The 23,014-nt window shown below is 39.0% G+C and overlaps 1 protein-coding gene across 3 annotated transcripts in view; it reads right to left on the bottom strand.

The window, feature by feature from the left end:
* Window positions 1-567: 567 nt before the first annotated feature.
* LOC127652830 (protein CLEC16A-like) overlaps window positions 568-23,014 on the bottom strand; it is an 86,961-nt gene continuing 64,514 nt past the window's right edge. For 2 of the 3 annotated variants that reach the window (XM_052139232.1, XM_052139233.1), the window contains exons 19-23: window positions 21,996-22,147; window positions 20,174-20,378; window positions 19,091-19,231; window positions 13,308-13,448; window positions 568-3,508 (exon numbers count right to left, since the gene is read on the bottom strand). In XM_052139232.1, coding sequence (XP_051995192.1) covers window positions 3,102-3,508; window positions 13,308-13,448; window positions 19,091-19,231; window positions 20,174-20,378; window positions 21,996-22,147 — 1,046 coding nt within the window. In that variant the 3' untranslated portion in view covers window positions 568-3,101. The remainder of the gene's footprint in view (window positions 3,509-13,307; window positions 13,449-19,090; window positions 19,232-20,173; window positions 20,379-21,995; window positions 22,148-23,014) is intronic. The other variant, XM_052139234.1, reaches the window with a different exon arrangement.

Raw genomic sequence — 23,014 nt, 5'->3', positions numbered from 1 at the left:
TTTTGCGAAGATCATGTAGACAGTAAGGTGTGGGGGAAGTGTCCGACAAGACAGCCACATCTATGGCAAGTGCTACAGGAAGTGTGGGGTGAAATGTCACCTGAGTATCAAACTGACAGCCAAAATGCCAAGTATCTGCAAAGCTGTCATTGCTGCATGTGGAGGATTTTTTTTACGAGAACTCTTTGAAGTAGTTTAAGTAGTTCTTTTTTTTCCAAATTGGAATAATTTTTCACATTATTAATGTCCTGAATATTCTTTCTGATCAAGTGAGTGCAACTTTGGTGAATAAAAGTACCTATTTCTTTAAAAAATCTGTACATTATTACAAAATTTTGGCTGCCAGTGTGTGTGTGTGTGTGTATATATATATATATATATATATATATATATATATATATATATATATATATATATATATATATATATATATATATATATATATATATATATATATATATATATATATATATATATATATATATATATATATAAAAGTGTGTTTATTCATTTAGAAGATACTTTTATCAAATCGAATTACAAGTGCATGATCTCAAGTGCCTAACTTTCCCCGGAATGCTTATCAACAAATCAAAACTAGTTCGCAGCATTTTGTGATATTCATTTTTCATTCAAAGATGATCTCATGTTAAGCAGAAGTGGGACCCTTGAGTACATTGTTCTGACACAACAGAATACAGGAACATGTCTGGTGCTTTTTTCCTCCTAACTGGCCACTTTTCTGTTTAATATACACAAAAGGGTGGGGGGTCAATTTCATGAGAATTCTCTGGGAAACTTCTAATGACTTAAGAATAAATGGTAATATATAAATGTAACTGCAGTGATCCCTTGGCCTGGTTTCTGGTCAAGCAACAAAAACATTCTCTTATTATTCTGGGAGTGAGTGTAAGGCACAATGTTTAATGTGATTCATGGGGAAATCTAAGAGGTGAAGAATCTAACTTCCAAATAAACAGACACTTTTCACTGCAATTTCCTCAACTGCAGTTTCCAAGAGAACTAGTTTAGTCTATATCCCAGTAGTATTTATTGTTTTTATTTCATTTTCTAATAAAATACACATTTTATTTCCAGACTTATTTTTGACTTAAAGCTTGACTTGAAACTGGATTCCATCCAGATCAGCATTCTTCTGAGACCCAAATTCAGAGAAACCAAAGTATTCCAAGGAATGATGACCATAAGGAATTTAATAAGCTTTTAAAATATCTCTCCAGAACAGACATTTTGGAAGTTTTTACAACTACTACAGATAAAAATTGTGAAAGAAGATGGCAGATTTAAGAGCCCTTGATCATGCACAGAACTTGATCAAAATTTAAAAGAAGGGAAAACAAGGCGACAAGACCAAAGTCTACATCAGAATAATTTATTGCATGACCTTGATAGTTCCTGTTGGTAAATTCACAGATCTAAAGAAAGCTATACACTCTGTACATCGCATCCATTTCAATAATGAATTTAACCTCAAAATACTGAAATAAGCAGACTTAATTGTATTGCTTTAATATTTTACAAACTCAGCCAATAAAGCTCCAATTTGGGTGTTTTTCTAGCAGAGAGAAGCACCCAGTCATAGCTACCAAACATTTGCATTGGCAACAATGAAAAAGATATGCCCACCCCTTTCTATGACTTGCTGTCTAGAAACCGAAAATGTATTTTTAATTTCAGTCCATTAATAATCAAACTACTTGAATCTGTAATTGAAATAAATGAGTTAATATAAGTTCTAGCACACAAAAGTAACATTTTACCACAAATACATCACACATAGCTTTGACTGTGTGTGTCCAGTATAAGCTCATGATGCTCTATAGAATATTAAGAGTATTAAAGGATTAACTCGCTTCAGCTTGAAAATAAGCAGAGGCCACTTCCAAGTATATAAAACATACATAAAAGAGAACAGGTTTATTCACCCTGTGTCTGCAGATTCCAGAATGTTCCAGAACAGAAAGTGAAGGTAATCCTAAATGGCAGTGACAAACACGTAGGAGTGGAACACCTTAAATGACCTCATGCTCCTTTACATGACAAAAAGAAAAAAAGGGGTAAAAAACTTTTACACAAAGACTGACATGCGTGACAGCTTTTTCATTCAAAAGGTAGACCGATGATCAGGGTATTTCAGCACTAATGATGTGAATGGTTTTAAACAAACTGATTCTTTAAAAAGAGTTTAGTTAAGCAAACATTTTCCTCAAAATCTTCAAGGATTAAGACAAGGCTTTTTTTTTTTTTAAACCCGCTGTTAAAGTGCAAATGAATGTTCAGTCAAAATCAAATATACCTTCAGAAAAGAGCACCGCTGGACAGACCAAGAAGTCTTTGTACATTCCTCAGTGTTAAGACTGGTAAAATGAAGTGGGCATTCCCCACTAACCCAATCAGATGAATATTTATATATACACATCCTTTCATCTCCTGCTCAGTATCATAAAACCACAAATACACAAAAAACTCTCAATTACACACACACACACACACACACACACACACACACACACACACACACACACACACACACACACACACACACACACACACACACACACACACACACACACTTTCAGCACCATCCCAGAAAGAATGATACACACTGAAAAATGCTGTGCTAATAGCAGAACTCGTGACAATCAATAATGTCCTTGTCTTCGGAGAATGCTATTGTCCTTTGAAATTCATCATGGTCTACATGTAAAGCAAAGTATTTGGAACCACCAAATTAATGGTTAAATAATAGTCTCTGTCTATAATGGATTTAATACATATTTAATAAAGCAACAGAATAAGGTGTTGGAACAATCGGTTGCCTACATATAGATTAAACTTGGGCCTGAATCACTAATGCCAAAAGCATGTGCAAACTAGATTTACTAGCTTGTGCAAAACCAGAACACGACGAGTTAATGTGTGAGGAATCAGTCATGCTTAATTCACATTTCTGAAACAGCACAGACTAACTGACATAAAAATTATTTCTTGTTTTAATAATATGGCCAAATTTGATCATTCAGGCTTTGAGTTTTTGTACTATTGCTCTCCAGTCTGAGGGCTGTTTTGGATTAGATCTATCAGTCTATGGCTGTCTCCTCCTCCAGGTCAGGTTTACCTGTCTTAGGCTGAATCATGGGATCCTCCCTTGTATCACCACTAAGAGGCTCAGATTCAGATGGTCCAGACTCAGGAAATGGTTCATGTTCTTCAAGTATGACTGAAATGTCATTCTTGTCCTTTTGATGCTGTTTATCTACTGCCCCCGTGCTTCCATCTTCCATTTGCGTGGCAGCCGGTGTATTGTCCAAGTCCACAGATGCATCGTCCTGAACGGAGGACTGGGTGCTGAAGGAGCGCAGGCGAGGTGGATCAGCAGGGGGCAGCAGGGTCAGGGAGTCTACACTTAGCGTCTCTGCATCATTGTCAGACAGGAGAGAGATGGTGGGTTGCGGCGTAGGAGTGAGGCTAGGTGCCAGGGCGAGTCCTGAAACAGGAAAAGCAGGGTTAGTCAGATCCAGATATGCCCCTCCTGACTTGTGGAGGAGGGTGATGAGCAAAGACACACATGCAGCATCATCTAATCAAATCAAGCGGCAAAGCAAGCAAAGGGCAAGCTGCACCCCATCCTGGGTCTGCAATTAGGCAGGGCTTGGGGCAAAAAATGCCACCAAAAGTGAGAAAATGTCACCAAAAAATGTGATGGATTTCTTAAAATTTCATTTTAAGAATTTATTTGAACATTACATTGAACGAAACTTATTCACTAACCACCCACAATCTGGTTTGAGCAGGCGCAATCAGCGCTGAAACAGTGCTGTGTCTTTAAAGAAGTTGTTTTCGTTCCTTTCCATGCAATCATGCCTCCTTTCTATTTAATTAGGCTCACTATAGCTTGCACTTCATTAAAAAACATTTTACCCGGCGCAATAAATATCATGCTATTACCCCCAAGGAAAGCAGGCAGTAAATGTTTTTTTCACTTAAAACAATAATTTATCAAACAATGATCAAATGATGAAGAGCATTTGCAAGTGCACTTTCGGCATGATAAGGGGATGATTCAGGCATCTGTGTATGATAAGGGGATGATTCAGTGTAGTGATGCTGTACAGTCCCGGCAGAGTGTGTGGATTGCGTCTGGTCTGTTGCATTCTCTGCTACATAGCTCTCAGAACCGGTCTGCAAGACTGGAATAGCACCGTGCAAATTCCGTTCGGCACAGATTTTGTGGCCGTGTTTGCGCTTTTGCCTGATTTGCATAATTTCTTTAGTGAGTTGCTGGGAATTCACCATTCATTCTTAGAGAATTCCCCCCACAGTGTTCTGAAATAGTAATAAACAGCCCTCAAAAGATAAAAAAAAAAAAGAAATGGCTTCGGAAATCGACATCAGGGGGCAAATATTGCCCTCTTATTACAAAATGTAAATTTGGACACTGATTCCATCCATGCAATTTAGGAGAAATACAACTTTGTGAGGTGGCTCGTAATGTATATTTGTGTGCTGTGCTAGAGAGTTAACTGGTGTGAGAGTTAAATCTCTGATATTGGCGAGGGGTGGAGACAGCTGAGCATGTTAAAACTATTGCCATAAAGTAAATAGAAATGCTTATGAATTAAACGTATGAGTGAAGTGGGAGGAGTGGGAGAAGACATGTCAAGAATGACATGACAGTGAGTCAGATGCATGTAAAGCCTTTCTGGTAAGAAGCTGTCTGCAAAGATCATGAATGATAATCAAAATGGAGGAACCTGAGTGGCAGAGTGGTATTGAACTGAAAAGGTGAAGTTATAAATGGGTGAAGCTGAAAAACAGGATATAGAAAGTTCTTTCTCTCTCTGGGGTGTGATTCATTCATTGGTGCTTTGGAATAATGTTTTGCCACACTTGCTAATAAATGCCATGCACTTTCAAAGAGAAGTTTTGAAGTATTTTAAACAGATATTTACATTTACTTTCAGGTGTGTCAAAGTGACCGGTATTTGTAAGAGTACATTTTTCATGGTCTTCAATAAACAAAGCTTTTATTTAAAGGCTTTTGCTTTAAATGGTAAAAAAAAAAAAAAAAAAAAAAATGTCTGTCTGTCTGTCTGTCTATAATGCATTTAATACATATTTAATACAGATATCATTGATAAAGGTAGATTTGTAATTTATCCAAAGATATCCAAATATTTTTTTGGTCACTATATAATTTCTCAATGTTCATTTGTGTTTTTTCATATTTTTGATGAATATTTTATTCCTATTTTTCATATATTTTATAACAATAAACAATGAGCAGCTGTGTCAAAACTGATCCTGTATGAATACACTTAAATTAAATCCACTATTGCCATTTATTTCCTGGGAAGTTGCATTAAACCAAGCTTACAAAGGTCACACATGCACAAAAGCTAATTTAGTAATTGTCTTTGTTTAGTAGCACAAAACTATGTGGGATGGGTATTCCGCGTAGTCAATCTAAGTAAAAGGGTCACACGGACATGCCTGTTACGTGTGCATGGTGCTCTAAACCCACTCTCCACCGTGTCTGTCATCCTCTGACAGAGAAAACACGCACCTCCGGCCTTTTCTGCCAGACCTGACTAGAGAACAGAGGGACAAATCAAAAGATAAACATTGGAATACATCCTACAGCCAAATGCATTTAGCATCTAATACGAAAGGTGCATGGAGCTAAACCTACAGGTTGTACTAATGTTACATGACAAGACAGAGAGATACACAAGCACAAAGTAGATTACCAGCTAGTATAACATGCAAAGCACACCCTTTCCTATCTACATGAGCAAACAAAACAGGAGGCTTATGGGAACATCTTAATTAAAACTAATTTGCTCATCCGAGAAGTGACATTTGGTTGGCACACATGCTCCAGAGATGTTGAGCCTTGGTGATCATGCAGGTCACACAGGTTCAGCCTGCAACATGTCCTGATTTTCACTCCTACTGAATTCCTGTCACTCGTCACTATCTATTTGTTCAAGAGAAGAGGCAAAGGACCCAAAATAAAATCTAAATGGAAAAAATAAACAGCTTGTCACAATAGTTTGACTCTTTTAAACACTGTTTGGACTGTGAAAAGTGGACCTTCCCAGAAACAGATGAGACGGGTCAATGATATACTTATGAAGTGGGATAAATTGTAATGCTAATATGGCGATTGTATGAATGGAAGTCCTAGCTAAGATTTAAAAAAAGCCAATTGTTCGCTCAAGAACGCTCATGCGCATTAGCTGGACAAATAAAATGTTTTTTTTTGTGATCCAAGCTCAATTATTTTATAGTTTATAACAATATTGTAGTCAGATTTTACTGCTGATTGGAAAATGTTGATTGTAATCTTGACCAACTGTTTTGGAGATTTCAGTCTTTCCCATTCAAGTAGAAAGGAACTATACTTCTATGACAATATAACATGAAAAATATGGGCGCAGAGGATCTGACTGTGGCCTTTCATAGCAGAATGGAGCCAGACCTGAATGAGAGATGGTGATTGATTGTGGAGGAATACTCCCCTTTTACTCCCACTTTTTAGGCGGCTTGTTGACCAGGATGGGAGGCTTAAAAGTGCTGTAAAGGATTTTAGCCATTCTGGAACTTCCCCAGACTTAGTTGTTGAATTAGCCACATCCCCTCTTAAACATTTCCTGAACTCCAAAGACATGTGCACACACAGATACACCTGAAAACAGCTGTATTGGAGCACATGGACGGGGGTGTCCCCTGAGTGTTTTGCGGTCAGATCCTGAACGCTTCAGGGGAGCAGGACACGGTACCGGCACTTCAATGAGCAAACATGGGCTACCCTGAGGAATATTCTGGGTTCAATACATGTTAAGTTCAATCTACAGTTTTTGTGGCATAATGTTGAGTACAACAAAAATGTATTACGGCTTGGTGGGTGGTTAGTGAATAAGTTAAGTGAGGCACTTAAAATGAAAGTAAATGGGGCTAATCTATACATTTTAAAATACTATAAAAGTGTAGCCACAAGGCATAAACAATATGTGTGTTAACATGATTTTAGCATAATAAAAAAGTGAAGATAAAAAAATATAAAAGTTAAACATATTTATAACTCTGTTGCCATGATGATGTAATGTCAAATTTGTATTTAAGCAATGTAAACTTTACAGCTCAAATAATACAAGTTGTCACAGAAGAAACAAAGTGTTTATATAAAAATAATAAGCTTCACATTTCTGCTTTTAAACCCTCTAAAAACTAGCCCCATTCATTTCCATTGTAAGTGCCTCACTATAACCAACATTTTTTTTTATTTTTTATTTATTTAATTTACCTTTAAGGTTGGGTTTACCCTTAATAGCATCAAAACATATTCCAATAATAATGCTTCTTTTTTCAAATCTAGTATTATTTGCTATAATTATCATAACCATTACTGCCTTAACATTAATAAGCATTAAATTACAGTTGTATTACTATTGGCAAGAAAGGCTGCATTTCCTACAAAAGTAGCTAAAAACAATGCCTAAATAGCCATTTGTCTATTGGTCCAAAATATTTTCCCAGCCCAAACGGCCTAGCTGGCAACTGTCATTTTAGAGACAGAGCAAGTTTTTACATTTTGATTAAAGATCTTATTTCTGTGGAATAATGTGCAGATGAATTGTGCACAATAAGACCAGGAACATGTTTTAAAGGTGCTATATGTAAGATTAAAAACAAGTAAATTCAAATTCAAAATATCGGAGAGTTGTCTGCCCCGTCCCAGAATCGAAGCTCATGTGGGTTGTCAGAAGCTGACATGCAAATTAGCCAACTCAGCATCCGTTTTAAAGGATCTCTGGGCTTTAAGCTGTCTCCATCTTCCAAAGGCATCTCCATTATTTATCCTCGTTTTACTACGCCACTGGTCATGGTGGTTTTTAGATGGATGGTGAGGCTTTTTAGGTAGGGTGGAATCTGTTATATCTGATGCAGTTTGATTGCTGGCTTCCATGGCTGCAGTATGCGGTTGTGTTTGCCTGCAAACTTGTTAAATCTGGCAACCCGGTGGTGTCAAAATACTATTGGTGAGTGGACAGTGGGCGGGGTCACACAGGCCAAAACAAACAGAAATTCAGGCTCAGAATGGAAACTTCGAAGTAGACTATACTGGCTGTAGCATTGTTATCGGAGAAGCCAGTGTTTCAACTTAGCATGTTTCCTAATTCTCTAATGACATATTATGGTGATTTTATGATTTAGTACAGAAAAAATATTACATATAGCACCTTTAAAAAAAGTGAATAGAAAGTTAATAGGGTCAATTTGATTTCATGTGGAATTTTTCTTTACATGATGCAAAGGTGTGTTCACATTTATATACAGTACGTGTCTGTTATGATGGTACATGAACATGTCTCGCCACAAATCCACACCTTCAAAACAACACGTCATCTGCTGCCGTGGCTGCTGTTTCTAAGAACTCCTCTTCAAAAACCAATGAAGCATTAACCAACACTCAATGTGGTTGGCTCACACTACTTCACTTTGGGTTTTGTAGCTGTGACAGTACTCCTTATCCAAACACGGTCTTTAAACTTCTAGATCATGTGTCTTCACTGAATAGAATCATAAGCAGGCTTTTAAATTTAAAGAGTTTGTTAAATGATGCATGAACAGTTAAATGAACTGTTTCACTTCAGACAAACCCCAAAAAGGTCACTCTAATTCAAACAGATCTTTATAGTGAGTCAGAGAATAAAAGGAAGAGAGATACATAATGAAAGAGGGAGGGAAAAAAGCCTATGACCGTATTAGTGAATCGCCCCCGTCATACAGACAGAAATCTGTGGGAGACTTCACAGAGGCCACAAGATTCTACTGCTCTGTTCAGAGAAGTCAACCACCAGAATGGTTCCAGGGCTTTGTGGTTTGAAAATTTTGCGTGCTTTCAGGTTTTTCCAAAATCACACCTGACCACCAGCGATCTGTTCAGAGATGCAGTGTAGGAGAGAGACAGAGCAGCCAACTGGCTCTGGGCCCAGCACTGATTAATAACAGCCTTTCAGAGGTGAAAACAGCTACCCAGAGAAGTTCATTCCTTAAGATGGCTACTCAGCAATCACATCAATTCCTAAGAGGTTGTTTGGGGTAATATTTAGCTGGTAGTTGTAAAACAGTTTACCACTTAAAGATCTATTTGATCATTACTTAACAGAGAATTTTATCCAGTAGGGCATTTAGAATGAAAGTGAATGTTAACATAAATGTTAAAATATACACGGTTCCAAAAGTATAGCCGCAAGATGCTAAATAATTATGTTCTAACATGACTATAGTGTGATGAAACCAGGAATTGACTGCCGTTACGGTGTTTACCAGATTACATCAGATCAGATTACAGTCATTTACAATATAATAATTAAAATAATTATACATACTGTATAATAATATAAATTCAGACAATTCAATTACATTACATCATGCACACACACACACACGTTTTAATTGTTGTTCTATACTCATTCATCAGATGGGTGCTTTTGGAGCATCTCATTTTGGTTGTGTCACGTTTCACTTTTCAGCACCTCTAGTTACAAGCACTGTAGTTTCACGACGCTGTGTCAAGTTAAATGTAGATTGAAACTATGAAAAACGTATCTTGAAATCCCTGCATTCTGTTGTGCTCCATCCAGCTGCCTTTGAGCGCAAAAGCGTGTCTGTGGAAGGATGTAAGCTGCCTGCTTGTGGGTTTGACGAGGCGTGTTGCCTGTACAGCTGGCACGTTGACTGCCCCCTACTGCATCAAGGTGGTCAAGCTTGAATTGCTTCAGTGGTAGGAACTTTTCTTATTACTGAATTTACATGCAGGACAGGGGCATGATTAATTGTATAAATGTTTTTAACGTGTTAATTTTATATAATAAAATCACACTAAATTAACATGTAAAATGATAGCCCTAGTTAACACCAGTGGCGGCTGCTGGTCTTTCAAAGAGGGGAAGCTCATTTTCGGCCTACATTATAAACTTATTTAAAAGTAAATTCTGCCCTACGTTCCTTTTCGAGAAAATGCACAGTGACTCTGTCGTACCAACTAGGCGTCTTTTCCAGTGACTTGACCAGTGTCTTCTCAATGGCCAGCAGAGCTAGGCTGCTTAAACGACCTTGGCCCATTGTGTTACTTGGCCCTTGTTGGATGATTCACTACTCTCATCATGTCCCCTAAATGACAGCTCCTGTCGGGCCAAGCAAGGATGTTACATCAATAAGGCGGTTTAGGAAGGCCCTGTTTTGTTTGACTGTTTCATTATGTTTAGTCACTTGAATGCGAGCACCTTCATTGATTGCATGCTCAACCCTGATCCTGCCCATGCAACTTAATCTTGCACATGCACTCACATGTTCATTGCTCTTTTCATGTCTTTTATATGCCCTGTCAAAGTTAGACAGATCTCCAAACCCCACTTTTGACCAAACAACACATCCGGTGAGATGGTTTCATCAAGAGGCATGGCCAGCAGTACATTTTATTTGTCACAGCACTTCCAGTCAGCCAACTAACTTTGTCATACCAGGAGAGCTGAAAAGACCTGTTATTTTTCCCTATTTTTTGCACTAAATCAATCTTAGGTGTTGATCTGCCCTGCTGTTTAATTCTAATTTTTTCCTCGTAAGGAAGACTTTCAAATGGCTTCGCCAAAATCAGGTCGACAATATTAGCACCGTCTGCCATCGTATGCGCAGTTACACCCGTCATGACGCTTAGCCTAGCCTACTGTATGAATGAATGAATGAACGAACGAACGCTCTAAAACAAAATATATTAAACTTGGTAAAACTGAAACAAGGAATGTGGTGTATAATTGTGTGAAATGTATTAAGCAAATTGACTAGCAATTTCAGCCAAACAAATATAAAGAAATAGGTTGCAGCAGTTTGTCTTTCGACTACACTTGAGAAATCCGCGATGGGACTGAGCGCGAAATAGCTTCAGTGACTTCTTATAGTACAGATTCGCTGTCAATCAAAAGGAGATGCAGTCTTTCGACAGATCCTCCAATCATCACGCGGAAGCCCGGAGTCCGGGCCAGCCCACTCCTCATTCACCCCCAGAGACGCTGAATGTCCGTGTGCGGGACATCATCGCAGCATTTATCCAATGACCGTCTATTTTCGGAGCACTGAAAAAAACTATTCAGTGCAGCCCCATTGAAGTCAATGGACGCTCGGCTTCAACAGGGAAATGCACTGACGCTACGGGAATGTATGAGAAGTAAATCGAGTCAGCCGACCTGCTATATGTAATGTAGCTGATTCTGAACAAACTCGTCTTCGAGATGAACGTGTTCTAACGCATTTTTAGTCAATAAATTGTTTACACAATAGTACATATTTGACCATTATTTTTTTGACATTATAGGGGAAGCTGAGCTTCCCTTGCAGTCTTAAAGAAATCCCCACTGGTTAACACGTATAATGCTTAGGTCTTGTGGCAATATTTTTTAAACTGTATTTTAATGCTTATGGACTGACCCTATTCATACTATTCAGTAAGTGCCTTACTGTAACCACGAGTTTTGTAAGTTAAAAGTCTTTATTTTTTTGTAGTAATCAACATGATGACACAAATGCTGTCAAAAGAGCTTAAGTTGTTTTGAAGCCAGAACATTAGTTGAAACATGATCTATAATAGTGCAGTGAAAGTTCATAATCCTCATTTATTTAGAGAGCGTTGACTACATATACTGCATATACATGATCAGTGAATATACTTGTGTATCTACAGTGGAAAATGTATCATCAGGAATTTAGCTAGGAAGCTTTATGATAGTAATTTCAGAACAACAATTTAATTCCACAATGGAGACACAATCCACAGAAATAAAAATATGAGGGAAAAAAAAATCCCAATGTTTTTATAACAGGTGGCAACTGACTGGAAGAGAGGCTGTCTATTATATTGTGCTGTGAGAGACAAAATGACCTGCATTGTTTACTGTGAATATACAAATGGAACACAGTTTAATTATTCCAATGCTGTAGGGACTAAAAATATATACACACACCGGCCACTTTGTTAGGTAAACCTGTACATCTATTTATGCATGTGAATATCTAACAAGCCAATCATGTGGCAGCAGTGTAATGTATAAAACCATGCAGATATGGGTCAGGAGCTTCAGTTAATGTTCACATTAACCATCAGAATGGGGAAAAAATGTGATCACAGTGATTGATACCGTGGCATGATTGTTGGAGCCAGACGTGCTGGTTTGAGAATTTTGTAACTGGGATTTTCATGCACAATAGTCTCTAGAGTGTAAAGAGATTTGTGCAAAAAACAAAAAAACATCCAGCGAGTGGCAGTTCTGTGGCGATAACGGCTTATTATTGACAGAGGTCAGAGGAGAATGGGAGAGGAGAAACTGAAAATCCCAAGAGATTAGCAGTTACTGAAATAATATATATATATTTTTTTTAAGCAAAATACATTTTCATGGCAAAAATTTTTATGGACAAATTAATGCATTATATTAAAATACCCAAATTCAGTTGAAGCTTGTGTATTAGCGTGTGCAGCTTTATAGTATTTCAGTCAAACAGTATGAAGAAATGTCTGGGTGAGCTTGAGTGAAGTGGAAGCGTAAAGCTCCGTACACACATGCAGCGACTTTACTGCTTGATGTTGCTAGTCTCTTTACTGTGAAGTTGCTATTGGGTGTTCCTACTGCTGTCACTCTAACGTTATTGGTGGACTGCACAACTGGCCATGTCTTTTGAAAATATGATCACAGATGGGGCATTTTGCTAGTATAACTACGATTTAATTCTAATTTGACAAGGAATCATTTCTATTGTCCCTAAAAATGAACATTCTGCTATGGAGTGTTTTATATGAACTGCAGCAGTGCTCATTACATCATATAATTAATAAGATGAACGAACTATCAATGAACGAATCAAACTCAATCAGACTGGCAACAATTTCTTTTCCATGCATTATTTTGTAGTATATCCATGTATGTGGTTACAACAAATCATATAGAACAGTGAATTCGCTCACAGAAACTTCTACTAGACTTCATTATCTCACAGGAGGCAGATGTGAGCTCCATTGACACCGTCTTCACTGCTATTGGTTGTCGCTCTCAAAGGTCATTCCTCGTTTGCATAAAATTAAATGCTCACCATGCCCACATCTAGTCGCCAGAAGTTGCCAGCTCTCATTGACAATGAATAAGACCAGGTTTTTTTGTTGCTGGAAGTCACTGCATGTGTGTATGGGCTTAATGGTTGAGCAAAAGGGGAGGTCTGGTGTGTGTTACCTGTTTGATTCTGTGTGGCAAAGTTTGTGGATGCACTACTGGTTGTAAGCGAGTCGCAGGGTCCACTGCCGCCACTAGAAGAGGTTGAGGAGGAAGAGGCAGGTGTGGTGCTGTGCTGGGCAACATGAGCAACAGCAAAACCTGGAAGCACAAACATAGCTTGCTTAGACATTGATAGCAAAATCACTGATTTGTCCTGGCACAATTTCTATATTAGGCTTGAAACAACAAAAAAAGTTGGAACCATGGTGTAGTGGTTAATATGTGTGCTTCAGACATATTGAGCTGTAGCGCTCATGTGGGTGATGAAGGTTTGAGTCTGGCCTGCAATGTGTTTGTGGTTGTGAGCGAGTGACATCTGTGGAGAGCGAGGCTGGGAGAGGAAGAGTGGTAAGGATGGACACCTGTGGGAAAATCACCTCTAACAACTGTCTTGTGTTGCAGTGAGAGCTGGAGAGGGATAAAAGGGCAATCCAAACTGCCGGAGGGAAGAGAAAGAGACGTATATTGTTGATGTGTGTTTTGTTTTATGCTGAAAAGAAAAGCTTTGTGTGATGCTGAAAAGTGTGTCAAATAAAAAGACTATGTGGATTGTTTATCCAGCTCCGGCTTCCTTCTTCAAAAAGAGAACACTAGTGAACTGTCACAGTGGTGCCAAAACCTGAAATTAGGAGGAAGAAAACGCCGTCATGGAGTCCCCTCCGCTGGCTAAAGTGTTCAAAACCCTTACCAGTATCCACCAAGCTCTAAACTCTGTTTGAGCTTCGTATGGAACAGGAGCAGTGGTTCCAGGCACTCTTCAAGCTAAAGTGGAGGACCGGCAAGTGATACGGAGCTTGGTACACCAGGAGGGTGAACCCAGCCATGGCCATGGTGCACATCACTCTTAACTAGATGGGACCTCAGGAAGACCTGGTGGATTTCATCGAGCTCTTCGAGCAGACAGCCGAAGCCTGGAAGTGGTGTATGAAGAAAGCCATCCTGCAACGGGTCAGCCGAAGCACAGAGCAACAACGGCAAAACGTCTGCTCAGCGAGCTCGGCGGCCCATTCGCATTTACTCAGCAGCTCCGAGACAGCTGCCAATGGTGGATGCTGGCTAAAGATCGTGATGCCGAGGACATACTCAATCTGGTGGTACTGAAGCAATTTATCGCCCGGCTACTGAAAGGGACAGCGGAGTGGGTCCAGTGTGGTCAATCTGGCTGAGGACCATATGGCAGCATATTTGGGGGCTGGTGAGCTCTCTCTCTCTCTCTCTCTCTCTCTCTCTCTCTCTCCTCCCCTCCTCCTTCCCCTCATCCTGTTCCTATTCACCAGAAACGGGGAATTCTGACCCCAAAACCAGATCTCCAGTCCCGTGGGCCATTATAAAGTCTCTCCGCTCTCCTCTACAGGCTGGTGAATCCACTGCCACGGGTGTGGGCGTGAAGTCTGGGCCAGTCTGCTTGGGCTGCGGGGAACCTGTGCATTTCCAGGACCTTTGGGTGATGGTCATTATTTAATTTCGGGGACAAAAGCATAGTGTCGAGGCTGCAGTTTGTCCATGCCTCTCCCATCCACAAATTTTGGGTAGGAATTGGCCGGCATTTACAACTTTACTGAAGGGAATGTGTGTGGATGTGTTTCGCTGGCTGGAGAGGCAGTGCCAGGGCCATCTACAACAGCTCCATGTCAGGAGGACGTAAGGGTGGGCCCTTAGAGGATTCCCTCTGGAGCAGACACAAGACGAGAAACTGCAGCACGCTTTTGACCAAGTGAAAGTGATTGATGGTCAATGCCTCAAGCCAGACATTGTACTTGCATATCCGTATTTTTCAATTATCAAGGATTGGTTGTATTGAAAGATGCAGGACACTTAAAGGAGGATACAACCCAATTGTTTGTACTGAAGAGCTGTCGGGAAATGTTATTCCAAACGGCTCAATATAATCTGATGGCATGTCACTTAGGGGAGGAAAAGACAGTGAACAGTCTAATGGCCCATTTCTATAGGCCGGGCATTCACAGGTGGCGTGCTTTATACAGTGAATGTCAGCTGGTGATTCTGCCAGCCACCCCAAGAGCGCCATTACGCCACCTTCTGTTAATCGAGGTCCCCTTTGTGGAATATTTTTATCAAGTATAATCAATGTAAACATAGTTGTTTTGTACCACAGTTATTTCTGACGGTCAAACATGCGGTTTACTGTGCGTGTGTGTCTATTTAGAGGCCTGTGCAGGTGCTCTCATGACTGCTGAGAAAACATATGGTGAGGCTCTTCCACAGGTGCCTCCTGTCCACTTCCTAAAATAATCAGACCAGAGTCAAAGAATAGGATGATGGATAATGGTGACACGTTTGGAATATATTAGCCCCACCTTGTTAGAGGATGTGTATTTAAATGAACGAAAACCCTGAGATGCTTCAGTTGCTCTGCAGACTGACTCGGCTTGTTATTTCTAATAATAAAGTCTAATTTTCTGGCATCAAAACCTAAGAATTTGGGAGTGATTCATCACAGAATTGGGCAGGAACCACAACACCTTCGAAAGGTATGGACCTCGTCGGGCCATTAGAGAGGATGGCACACGTGCATTGCTTTGTGTTGGTTCTGGTGGACTATGCAACGCGATATACGGAAGCAGCAACACTTTGAGCTGAAATATTGCGCAGAGGCACTCTCCAGCCTTTTTAGGTCGAGGTGGTTCCCCGGCCTCAGTTGGGCAATGGGGGAATGTGGTGGGGTGGACTTGGCCGAGCGACATCTGTGGAGAGCGAGGCCGGGACAAGAAGAGTGTTAAGGATTGACACCTGTGGGAAATAACATCTTAGGGAGAGTGAAGCATGCAGCAGTGTTCATGTGTGTTTTGTGTTATGCTGAAAAGTAAAGCTTTGAGTGATACTGAAAATTGTTTATTTGGCTAACGCATCCTTCACAGAGAAAACTAGTGAATTGTCACAGTGTTCCAATCTTATTTTCCCATCACTGTCTCCATCCAATAAAATGGAAAACAAAATTATCAAACACACTTCATAGAAACTTTACTTCCTGATTTCTGGCATACAAATATTTCAGATCTCTAAATGTTGCCACAAATGACAAAACCCTTCTCCAAATGAATATTGAGCCAGGCTTCGTGTACAACATGTCTTTCAAAACACTTGGCACTAGACCAAGAGTTCTGGGAACCACAATGCCTTTTACCTGAACCAACAACACGTCATCAAAAGTAACCGAGAGGCTATTCTTAGTCATCCACTTCTCTATACAGAAAACTCACATTAGTCAAATTAAGAGCCACCTAAATCCAGCCTGAGTCTCAAAATATCAATACATTTTTACATATTGAGAAAACTGGTTTGATGTGTTTTGGTGCTAATTTTGTTGACAGCATAGGAAAAAATTGACAACTTTAGTTTGGATCTTCAGTAGAGGCCGAAGCTGCCAAAAATTTGATGTTGATGATGAGTGAAAAATTCATAATTTACTCACTTTTATGTTAGGCAAAACTGACAGCACCATCATAATCTTTTCCATACAATGAAAGTGACTGAGGCGGTCAGTCCCTAACAGTCTGCCTTACATCTCATTTTGTGTTCCACAGAAGAAAGTCAAATAGGTTTGGAACCACAATGAGGGTAAGTAAATGATGACAGACTTTACATTTTTGGGTGAACAATCCACTTATCAACATGTACCTAATGCACTGAGAGACGTTTGGGGATAAGTGATCTCATTTAAATTCACATTAAACCCAATCGGTAAATTACCCACAGGTTTAGAAACAAAAAAGAAGAAATGTGAAGTCCAAAAAAGGGTTTTATTTTCTGACAGGAAGCATTACCTAGAAACCTGGCTAAGACAAAGAACAACTGCAATTAGAGAAGCACTAGAGAATTCTGAGGAAAACAAAATTAGAATGTGCAATTTGCGAGAAAATTTGTCAATTTCTGTGCAGATCTCAATGGAGAGTGAGGTAGCAAACCCCTTTTAGTATTGTGGTCTCTCTCTCTCTCTCTACACTATCAAGTTATAGGTTGAACAAATGAAAAAGCAGAAGAGAAATAAACAACAACAAAAAAATTAACGAAAGCTTATTTTAAAAGATGAACCTCTGATGTTGTGAACAATTTCTTATAAAACCAAAATGAAATATAGTGACACATTAAGAAAAATAATCAGAACTAGACAAATACAGTTTGTAGACAAACATTGAGGTTGGCTTAAAAGAGCCTGGTCTGAAATATTAAAAAAAGATTTGAAAGCTTAATTAATTTCAAAATTAGTTAGTTAATTACAGTAGTTAGTTAGTTAGTTAGTTCCAGACAGAAAGACTGACTTATAGATAGATAAATGGATAGATAGCATGTTTTAGCATATATCATGGTGTTGCTAGCATGCTTTAGAACTTAGCTAGGCATTGCTAACACGTTTTAGCATGTTACAAGCATATTTTAGCACTTAAATACTTGGATTCAAGGGTGAGCTCATTTGGTTGCTAGGCAGTTACCAGGATGATACTTAAAAGGCTACTTGCCAGCCTGAATTACATGAGCCAACCCGAAAGTCCCTACAAAGTTCTGGTGCCGAAATATGTGTTTTGCTACTCGGTTGCTAGGGTGACCCCACCTGGTTGCTAGGCAGTTGCTAGGGTGATAATAACAAGGCTCCTTGCTAGCCTGAGTCAAATGAGCCAACACAAATATCTCTACAATGTTCTGGAGCAGAGATATGTGTTTTGCAGTTCGGTAACTAGGGTGACCCCACCTGGTTGCTAGGCAGTTGCTATGGTAATACTAAAAAGGCTCCTTGCTATCCTGAATCCAACAAGCCAACACTGAAGTCTGTATGACATTCTGATCCGAAGATATCGCTCTGAGCCATTCTGAATGGAAGTTAATGGGGTTTGGTTGCTAGGGTGTGGCAACAACATTTCCAAGAGGATACTCAAAAGCCCAAGTGAAATGAGCCTGCCCCCATGTATGTACGACATTCTGATTGGAAGGTATGATCCACAAAATTCTTGCATTGACTTATAGTAGAAAAACCATTATTTCCCATAGTACCCTATGGGACTTTTTGAGACGTTTTTTCGCCACCCAGGGGTGCACCGTACCCCCCATCCCGTAGAAAATTCATTGCATAGGTGTCCTCAATAGGTTGGCCATTTTGACACATTTGTGGGTCTACGACAAATGGTGCGGGATGAATTAGGTGCCGAAAAAGTGTACGGAAGAAGAATAATAGCTTCGCAAGCATCACTAATATTAATAAGTATGTAAGATTATAATAGTGATGCATTGCTTCGCAAGCACCACTAATAAGTTTAAATAGCAGATCAGTAGGTTGACCTAAAAATAGCACTTACATTTATTTTTTAAATCTTGTAGAAATTATACAGCAGCTTGCTTTAAAATTCATGTTTTTCATTACCTTTAGCAATAAACATATACACAATCAAACATACCCACAACACATAGAAAACAGCATAGAAAAAATATTAGTAGGTTATCTGGTATTCTAAATATACTAAATAATGCAGAAACAGTAAGTGTAGTTAGTATGCCATTCCAAACACAGCCTTTTACTTGTGTGCTTTCAAGCAGAATTTGTGGTTTAGGGCCATAAGTCTAGCTTAAAATGAGAAAGGTGTCATATTTTTATAATTATTGTTCTGAAGAATATGGCATAAAACATCTGAGGACTTGGCACAAGCCTTTGGAACATTCCAGTCTAACTCTGGATTACAGCTGGCCTCTTAATCTTCTGTGATTGCCTTCTTAATCATTCACAGAATTACCTGGAACTTTATCAACAGACGCAAAGACTGGGCCTCGTCTGGACTGGTCATAGAAGCGGAAAGGCAGTTGAGATGATGCAACAGATGTCTGGCTGAAACCCAGTACCTCAGTGGAAGGCTGAACAGGAAGGTCCAACAGAGCTGCAGGATGCATGTTTATGGAAAGAACAGGAAGGAAAGATATAAAAGAGAGATGTAGATATTGATTTAGTTTCTGTAGCTTTTCCTCCTGTTACTTAAAGGAATAGTTTACCCAAAACTGGAAATTCTGTCATCATTTACTCCCCCTAATATTGTTCTAAAGGTGTCTGATTTTCGTTCTCCATGCAATTCACTGTAATAGGGACTGAAGCTTTCAAGCTTCAAAAAGGCTGCAAAAGCACCAGAAAAATATCATAAAAGTAATCCAAATGACTCCTTGGTATGGTCATGAGAGGACAACCGATTCGTCAATAAATCTATCTTTAGAGTCATATCTTTTCAGACGAATTCTGTGAGCTGGATCAAATGATTCAGTGAAAATATCAGACATAAAATAATTATCCATTCATGATCTAGACATCATATGACTTCTGAAGACATCTATTTGCATCCTTTTTGAAGCTTCAAAGCTCCAGTTCACATTCAATGCAAAAGACAAAAGTGTTCCACAAAGGAAAGAAAGTCATATGGGTTTAGAACGACATAAGGGCGAACAAATGATGACTGAATTTTCATTTTTGGGTGCACTAAATTTTTAAAACTAAGAATAACTTGATAAGATTATTGATTGATGAAAGCAAATCCAAGAAAAGAGAAAATCCCCTTGTAATGCCCTAGGTAATCCTGACAATTAATCTTATGCATCTGACATCCATTAATCTTAAAAATGTTATGCTTAATCTGAACTGTTAAGTATTACTAAAGTCTAACTCAAATAACCCCACTGCAACTCCTCCCCAATGTTACACAACAGCTGGGAGGGCTGAGAGAATGCAAAATAATAAAAAATTATACAAGTTGCTGTTTAAATACAGTTTATGGATTTGGCAGCAAACAGCAAGTTACGGTTTACAACTGGCAGGTTGTAATCCAAGAACTGACCTGCTATCCTCTGCATTTTCATGCGTCTGGCCTGGATGCGACCCTTGGCCAGTCGCTGTTTGGCAATGATGCAGCGAATGTGGTCGGCGAAGATGAAGTTGGCCTGCAGAATGGGGACAGGCTTGGCATGGGGGTTAGATGTGGGCTTATGAATGATGATATTCAAAGCCCTGCTGTCATCTTCCACCCCTGAAACTTGCATGTCCTGTGAAAATAAGCATGATAATTATCTGCACCATATGGTTTGCCTTTTAAAATTGAATTATCAGGAACATTTGATTATGGACATTACAGAATATAAGCATTCTAGACAACTGATTAAATTATCATTCCATTTATTGCTCAATTACAGCTGTGACTAATTCAAAACTGTCATGAGCTGACATGTAATTGAAAATGCGTTGGCATCACAAGTCCAAACATCACCAAAAGTGAGATGCTGAAAACAGGATAATGGCCCTCCTTTAATCCTACTTTTGAAGAATTTAGGGCAAACAAACAGGCCTATCCATCTCACAAAGTTAAGCAGCAAAAATTATTATAATTCATCATTTAATTGTGGTTATCAGTAAAAAAAAAAAAAAAGAAAAGTTTAGAAAAATAGAAAAGATATAGTTCAAATTTTGCCCCATGATTAGATGAAATGGGGTGATTGGGTTTGAAAAGTTTGTGAACTGTGTCTAAAGGCTCACACACCCTTGCACAGTGAAATTCTGCCGGTGAAATAGATATCCAAACAGAAATCGGCGAGATCGGCGAGATCGGCCTGATATTTCCCTATGAAAATTTAATGTAGGATTAAAATTTGGTGAACTTTGGAAGATGAATTTGCATAGATGACCAATTGCAAATCTGTGTGGGGCAGTCCTTCACACCAGCTTAACATCCGACCAGGCCTTCTTTGCCTGAGAAATTTATGACTGAGCCTTAAAAGGTAACAGCACCCCCGTGTTTCAGCACAGTTGAGCTATCACCACATTTTTAAATGATGCACTCAAAGTGGGCGTGATCAGCAGCAGAGTGAGGGGAGAAGGGGGAGTGAACCCAACAACTGTCTGATCCAGTAGCTCAGCTTTATTTTAATAATGCATTTAACGGGGACCTTTGTAGCTCTTGAAACCCTCTTTTGTAGCTTGATGCTGACTACCACCCCTGGAGTCAAAAGTTCATATCCAGGGAGTGCTGAGTGACTCCAGCAAGGTCACCTAAGCAACCAAATTAGCCTGGTTGCTAGGGAGGCTAGAGTCAAATGGGGTAATAGCCTCGTGGTCATGATTAGGGGTTCTCACGCGCTTGAGAGTTTTTGAAGCGCAGGTCATTTGCATGGCAACGAATCCCTTGTCGTAGAGTAAAGACCACACCTTCTCATTAATAATATCGAGAATGACGTGTGACATTGACTCGATGTTCATTACAAACCCGGAAGACATTTTCTGCTCTTGCGTGCACATATATTCCTGTTAACATCTCAAAAAATGTGTTGCGTTACACGACCCTTTAAGGTACATTCATCCATATGGATTGGTTTAGGATATTTAGTATGCTTAGTTAATTTATTATGTTAAAGGGCACTTTGTTTAATGCAGCGCATATGCAATACTGTAACTTAAAAAGATTTACAATTCAGAGATTTTTGGTCTTGTTCATTAGGGGAAGCCCACAAAGCCCTTCCTTTATTACGTGAATTAACCCTGAAATCTGAAAAAGGACTATTTTCACTTCGGAGTAGAAGAGGAAAAAAAAAAAAAAAAGGACAAAGTGCACATTTGTATTGATTGTTTGTACATCATGGTTGCAATGTAGGAGTGAAGGTGAAGCAGACCTGCAGAAGGCCAGCAAACTTGACAACACCCCAGCCCAGACGCTTGGAATCGGGTTCCACCAGACTCATCTGGTACACGTCCACAGCAAGGAAGCGCTGGGCCTGAAGCCCATCTTTACTCACTACCATGCAAGCAATAAGATCACTGTTATCTACAAGAAAAAGAAGACAAAAAGGCTCAAGATAATTTGATAATTTCAAGGGTCCTTCAACAAATTTACTTAATCTGTAAAACACAAGCCATAAAAACTTGAAGTTCAGGCTCTGACTAGGAACACTGTGCAACCACTTTGTAAACGTGTTTAAATAAACAATCATGATTAATTGCACAGTTACCCAATAAAAAATTCTGACACTTTGGTCACACTTAAAATGTATCAATATCATAACATTAGAATATCAATCCATGTAGCATCTGCAAACAAATAATGCTAGAGATTTGTCAGAACTTAACAAAAAATAAAACATTCAAGACACTTCACAAACTATTTCAGTTCACCAGCTGGGCCAGTTGACTAGTGATATTATAATGTAGACAGTCTGAGGGATGATTAGAAAGAATCAAGTGTAAAAAATCGTATTAACGTTTAAAACACATTATCAATTGGAACAACATTGATTATAAAACTGAACACAAAACCCATCTTCAGTCTGATACATTATTAGATACTTTACTGCTAAAAATAGCACAGCAGTAACGATGAGTTCTGATTAATTTTGGGGAGAAACCACCAGGTAGATGCAGCAGCAATAGTATTAATACTATTAATATTTGGCAAAGAAAACACAACATCCATAAGTTGTTTATTTATAAACGTGATACAAAGGCGCCGCAATATATATAATGAGATGGATGGATGGATGGATGGATGGATTACATTATGAATACAATCCACATATGATCAGATAAGGCAGTTATGCAGCAATATCATTTACAGTACATGTTAAGAGAATCCATATGATAACTTTCTTTCAGATTTTAAAGCATTAGATGCAAATAAAAATACACATCCTCACAG

Source organism: Xyrauchen texanus, chromosome 12 (genome assembly GCF_025860055.1).
Source record: "Xyrauchen texanus isolate HMW12.3.18 chromosome 12, RBS_HiC_50CHRs, whole genome shotgun sequence".
NCBI lineage: Eukaryota > Metazoa > Chordata > Actinopteri > Cypriniformes > Catostomidae > Xyrauchen > Xyrauchen texanus.
This window is presented reverse-complemented; position numbering and strand designations above follow the sequence as displayed.